The sequence below is a fragment of the Rattus rattus genome, chromosome 6 (assembly GCF_011064425.1).
Source record: "Rattus rattus isolate New Zealand chromosome 6, Rrattus_CSIRO_v1, whole genome shotgun sequence".
Classification (NCBI taxonomy): Eukaryota; Metazoa; Chordata; class Mammalia; order Rodentia; family Muridae; genus Rattus; species Rattus rattus.
The window spans coordinates 90,312,201-90,318,947 of NC_046159.1; the positions used below are offsets into that span (position 1 = coordinate 90,312,201).

Below are 6,747 nucleotides of genomic sequence, written 5' to 3' on the forward strand. Positions count from 1 at the left end.
GCAATGGACCTATGACCATTCATCAGGACAGCTAAGGCGTGAGTGAGAAAGTTAGGAAATGGAGCTTTTTGCATTTTCTAGAAGGTTCTTGCACTGTGAAGGGGTAGAAAACATAGAAAATGTCCATATGTGGGAGTGCACCGATACATGCTTTCATACTTGAAAAACAGCATCTTTGGGAAAATAGCAACGAAACTAGAATTGTAGCATTTGGGAGAGGGTGGGTGATGTCCACGGCCACAAAACAGGTACATCATTCCTAGAAGAGATGTTCCATATTATTTGTGTTTTACTCTTCCTGAGGACAGAAGGAAAATGGTTTACTTGTAACCAACACAAGAAAAGTATTTTAAACAAGGAGGACTCTCAAAATATGACCAATGCTTCTTTCTCAGGTATACATTTATGGATGGGTTTCTCCAGCAGTATGTTGAAACCACCCAGGTAACATCTCAAAGAGTTTGAATTTCTGGGTAAAAGAGATCTCGTGACCGAGAACACTCTGGAACTGATCATCTCAAATGAGTGTGCCCTTCAGAAATACTTATCTAAACTGTCTGTTCCACACCTATTTAACACTCCCTTCCTTACTTCTCGGGCAGCTGAAGGGCTATAGAGCTGCCCGTGGACTCTGTTTCGTCCACCTTTGACCCAATTTCACAGACAAATGATGGTGGGAATCATCCTCTGTTCTCCACTGTCAGTTTCAGCATCCTTTTTCTCAGTCTCAAGAATGTTTCTGTTTGCGAATACTATAATTACCACAAGAGACTAAGTTGTGTAAACTGCCTTCAATAAACTTTTATGGTAAACAAAATTCCAACGTGATCATGCCTTGCTGATGGCGTTCTGAGGAGGTCTGAGTATATGAGTGCAAGGCATGGATTATTGTCCAGGGAGTCGCTAAATTTAACCAGGAGCTTTAACTAGGGAGCTGATGTTTAAGGCACTGTGAGAAAGAGTTGAAACAATAGCAGATATCTAGGCTGAGACAATGGGGGAGTCTGTGTGTACCTTTCACTTTGTTTAACCACCCTTGCCCCACCCATTCCTCTCTACCTCCTACGCTTCTGTAGGGAGCTGCTCTCTAACTGCTGTGCACCAGGAGAAGGTGAACCGTTTACATCCCTCAAGCATAGTGCAGCCAAAGAGGATCAAGCCACACGATCAACGAATCTGAAACAGGACTCTTGCCTGAACCGAGGCTATTTGAGTGCCAAGCACCGCAGGAGAACTCCATATTCTACGTATCATCCTGTAGGACCCACTAATTAGACCTGCCACCTTGACAATCAATCAAGTTAGGAAGCTACCTGATACTCTGTAGCTCTTTACAAGAAATGTGTGGGGTCTCAAAGCTTTCTTGTTACCAGCCAGTAAAAGGCTACTGGTTGGTACCTAACTTCTTTTTTCAACACTACGCCAAGCTTTCCAACTTTGATGTTGAACTATGTTAACAATGGCTGGCTTGGAAACTCCCTGTAGGGTTTGTAAGAAATTAATGTTAGCCCTCCTCTCAGCAAAAAACTAGGGGCTTGCAAAACACACCATATGCTTGTCACTTTGCCAGTGAATCAAGATGTTTTTTGCAGCCTTCTGAATCTAAATAATTAATGGTGATGTCTAAAGATTACCCCAAGGCTCAGGGAGTGAGGATGGGGTCTCCACGGTGTCCAACAAGACACAACCTCAACTCAACCCAATATTTCATGTGATGAATGGCCAGGCTTCATGACCACCCCCACAACCCCACTCATCACCATTGTTCATTTGTCGTCTGTTCCCATTCCTCCTGGTTCTTGCACAACTGGATTCTGTTTTGCTTCAAGCAAATGTTATTGCTTTTTATCCATCCTCAGATACAGCACTTGCTCCGACTGACTCTGGCTTCTCCAGTGATTTTCTTTCTAACTGGTACACTTTAGTATTAGTTGCTTTGCTGTCGAGGGACTAGTTTCCTTTCAATACATTCTTGCCAAACAATTAATCTAAATCAATGAATCAAGCTGAATAAATCAATAGCCTGACTAATTTTGGTGATTATGGTCAACTTGGATTTTCTAAATATTTCAAAAGAACAGATATTAAGTTCTTATTCTGTAAATTAAGGTACATCCATGATCATTTTAAATAAATCTTGGCCTTATGAATTCTTAGGTAAAAGGAACTCTTCTTTAATTTTTATAATCTTTCATGAAATTAGTTTCTAGAGCTTAATGTGTATTATTGACTTATTTCTTCCCTCTCAGAAATATCAGAGTGAAGTGCTATCCAGTCCTCAACAGAATCGCCCACTTTTCTTGTTTGTGTTTTTGTTTGTTTGCTTGTTTGTAGATGTGGTCTCACACTATAACCTAGGCTGGCCAGGAACTTACTGTGAAGTCCAGGATATGCTGGGACTCCTGGCAAACTCCACATCCTGAATTCTGGCATTACAGGTGTCCCCCACCATGTTTGTCTTAGTCAGGGTCTCTATTCCTGCACAAACATCAGGACCAAGAAACAAATTGGGGAGGAAAGGGTTTATTCAGCTTACACTTCCACATTGCTGTTCACCACCAAAGGAATTCAGGACTGGAACTCAAGCAGGTCAGGAAGCAGGAGCTGATGCAGAGGCCATGGAGGGATGTTACTCCCTGTCTTGCTTTCTTATAGAATTCAGAACCACCAGCCCAGGGACAGCACCACCCACAATGGGCTGGACCCTCCACCCTTGATCACCAGTTGAGAAAATGCCTTACAGCTGGATCTCATGGAGGCATTTCCTCAACTAGTGCTCCTTTCTCTGTGATAATTCCAGCTTGTGTCAAGTTGAAACACAAAATCAACCAGTACAACGTCCAACTTACTTTTGATTGTTGATTTATCCTTAACTTAATAAAACATTTAACTTAGGTGTAGTGATGCTTGCCCATAGCTGCTCCAAGGGAGAGTGAGACAGGAAGATCACCTGAGCACAGAAGTTCTTGGCCAACCTGAGCAACACAGTGAGAATCCTGCTTCAAAACAAAACAAAGAATAGACTTTAAATAATATTAAATCTTTTCCCATATGTAAAGCTTTCCCCACCCCCACCACCTAGTTCCAGTCACCTTTCTCCATTATGACATGTTAACTGATGACCAGAGCAATTTGATCTATGTAGAGGATACTAAAGAGGGGCCCATTACAATAAGTAGTCCCTAATCCACCAGGTCCTTACAGGATAAAGCCCCATATTTCATTATTTCACTAGATTCCTCAAGATGCATTTGTTTCTAGGTAAAGCTGAAATTGGGTTTGACATTTTTTTTTTGGAAAGGTCAAGATTTTATTGTCTTAATAACAAAATCAGCTTAGAACTGGATCACTTGGCCCTTTCTCTTCTTGTCACCTCCCAGTTCAAAATGCTTACATCTCTTAATAGCCAGCATCCTCTTAGATCTGCAGCTGGGCTCAACGCACTCCATTGTCAGCACAATCTTCTTTGTAGTTTTAGCCTTTTTGTGGAAAATGGGCTTAGTCTGCCCACCGTAGCCACTCTGTTTCCTGTCATAACGGTGCTTTCCCTGGGCATACAAAGAATCCTTGCCCTTCTTGTGCTGCGTCACCTTGTGGGGTTGGTGCTTCCCACATTTCTTGCAGAATGTCCGGCGGGTCTTAGGAACGTTCGCCATGTCTGCAGGAGCGCTATCAGCTTAGAAAAAGAGCTTGACATTATTTTAATGATTCTTCTCATCCTTACTTAGGCAGCAGAAAAGTGACAGTTGGAACTGGGGGCTCTGCAGCCTGTGGCTGGAGCTGGCAAAATAAGGCTACACAGCAGCACTGTAGTAGTTCTCACAGCCCTGGAGGCTGGGGAATCTAGATCAAAGGTCTGCTCATGGGGTCACAGAGGCACTCTTCTGTCTGGGACAAGTAGCTCTCTTGCAGGGGGGCATACTATACCATTCTGGACCTAAGACCTACTAACCTCCCCTAGGCTCCAGTCCAACATGTCACACTATGGGTGGCAGGAATGGGTTTCAGTAGAGAACACAAGCATTTGGTCTGAAGCCCTAGAGCTCCTGACTTCCCAGAGAGTTAGCCTTCACTAAAGGCTGAATTGGAGCACAGACCTTCCAAGATAGAATACTAAGGATGGGCAATTCAAGGGTCACATTTGGTAACAATGGCTCTAAAGCATTCTTCAGACTCAGACGCACTTAAGCTGCTAGTGAAGTAACGAGAAGAGCAGTGCTTGCTGATACGTGACTTAATCTATCATCGATGCCCATGAAAATAGGAAGCACCTCTAAGTCCTTGTTTTACTGATGTCACTAAAGACTATAATAAAAACTGTGATATAATATATCACTTCTTTTTTTCTACAACAAAAGCATTTCATATCATCCAAATAAACTTCTGGAGGCCATCATTCCAAGGTTCGTTTCCATTTTGAAACTGTATTCTTAATAACATTTTCTTTCCATTTTCATAGTTTTGAGTCATAACTAGAAAAATAGTCTTTAACTATTCGGAAAGTTATTAAAATGCCATAACATTTTACTTTGCATAACATTGTATTCACTGCCTTTTATGAAGTTGAATAATTGGGAGAGAAGTCTGCAAAAGTTAGGGATCATCTTCTAGTTATTGAATACCTAGTATTTTGTATACTTGATACAAAAATTAGGAACTAACTTTCCCCACCTGCAGGGAGTCTGTAATCACAGATACACACACAAATCCCTATGAGGTATTAAAAATGTGTCCATTGCCCCCAGTGAACAGGATTCTTGAGGGGAGGGCAGTAATGGGGGAGGACTGGGAGGGGAACACCCATATAGAATGGGAGGGGGAGGGGTTAGGGGGATGTTGGCATGGAAACTGGGAAAGGGAATAACATTTGAAATGTAAATAAGAAATACCCAATTTAATAAAGATGGGAAAAAAAGAAAAGAAAAAAAAACTAAAAAAATGTGTCCACTGAAGTACCAAGGAGAATGTGAGGTTTGGAATAGTCATGGGGGGTGATAGTTTTTTGAACATTGTAACAAAATCTATTTCTAATGAAGCTTTGTTAAAAATAATAATTCTACTCTCCTGAAAGCAACCAAGTATCATATATATGTATAAAACTGAAAGCAAAAGAAGCTTAACCATGATTCTACTTATCACACTAAATTATATCGTTTCCAATGGCATAGCATCACTGTGGTTTTCAGTAGACTTAAAAAGTCTGGTTTTCTTTCTTAGGTCATCCCTAAAGTAGGGATTAAAGAAATGCCAGCTCATTTGAAATGAGATTAATGACAACATCCCACCTCATTTAAATGAATCTTCTGGATCATGGAAGTCTAGGGTCAACAATGGAATTTCTCCAAGGTAGAGCCCATGGTTGGTTAATATTTTACACTTTGAAAATGAAGACAACTGGGCTTCAACTAACACCCAATGAACCAGACCTTCTGCAATAGAAACACAGAATCTATGAGCGTATATGTATGCTTGTGGTGTGTGAATGTGTGTGATGTGTATGTTTGTGTGTGAGTGTGCATGTATGAATGCATGGGCTAGCATTTTTTAATCTCCCTAGATTATTTTTGTGCCTGCAAAGGCTGCAGAACTTACATGAGGTGCTCTGGAGGGTAATGAGGCAGCTGTTTCCCATTATTTAATCTGGCTCCTCTGCTGATGTCATTCTTCCCAAATCTTCTTAGAAAGGTAATTCCAAAGGCTACTTGGCTCCTCTCACAGGGTAGCTTTGCAGAGGGAGCCAGGAGACTGGAGAGGCTCTAAGGATCTTGGATACCGAGAAAGAGCATCCTGAAGCATGACTGGATTTGTATTTACTTCACGTTCTCCCTCTTGGTTCCATGTCAGTGATTTAAAAGTTGTAAAGAAATACATGACTACTGACTCCAGACAGCAAAATGTGTTTATTTTCTCAAGTAGTAGTAAAACAAACAACCCTACACCCACACAGTCTTGTTTTCCTTCCCCTGTGAACTGGTGTGTAGTGTAGGACATTTTCTAGCAACTCATCTGGTCAGGATCCTGGCCCAGGTTCCATGTGCTTAAAACAGGAAAAGCCTACATAAGACTAACCTGTGCCCTAGGCCTTGGGCAGCTTATCTCTGGGAAGGGAAACTGTGTCTTTGGATTTTTAGAATGTAGACCATACTCTAGGAAGGAAGAGACAACCGTGAGTATCCTGACCAGAGTAGGACACAGCTTGTCTGAAGTTGAGCCTGTAGAGCTTGAGTCAAGACTCTTTCTATCCACACCCACCCCATCCTTTTCCTTCCAAACCCTAGTCCATCAACGCATGTCAGAACATGTCTGATAGGCAGGCTGACTGATCTATGGTTCTTAGTTGTATTCTTTGACTTTTCCTACTGAGATGCCTTGAAATGTCAGTTTAGAAAGGTTAGGGTGATGAGCACCTCCCCATAAAGAGAACTGAAGCATTCTCGGGCATCTGTTGGAATCAAGTGTAGAAGTGAACTTAAGAACACTTGTAGAGACAGCCACACTCATTGCCTGTCCCCATGTCCAGCCAAGAAAGCAGACTCTAGACTTCTGCTCAAAAAGTCACCCAGCATAGGAGACCTTGGAGACCTTCTCGAGCTCACGTCTTCTTCATGTCTTTCGCTGAGGACCCCTCAGTGATGCTAACTACTAGTTCCTCCTCTACCAGGCTACTGTCTTTCTGCCCAAAGAAAGCTTTGGCAAGCGCTGACAGAGTTGAAAGGTTGAATAAAATGCAGACTATTAGAATACTGT

The 6,747-nt window shown here is 41.9% G+C and overlaps 1 protein-coding gene across 1 annotated transcript; it reads right to left on the reverse strand.

Moving 5' to 3' along the window:
- Positions 1 to 3,296: 3,296 nt before the first annotated feature.
- Positions 3,297 to 3,666, reverse strand: LOC116902837 (60S ribosomal protein L36a-like). The gene has a single exon (XM_032905167.1). It carries the CDS (start codon positions 3,654 to 3,656, stop codon positions 3,336 to 3,338), a length of 321 nt encoding a protein of 106 aa, XP_032761058.1. The 5' UTR covers positions 3,657 to 3,666; the 3' UTR covers positions 3,297 to 3,335.
- Positions 3,667 to 6,747: the final 3,081 nt, after the last annotated feature.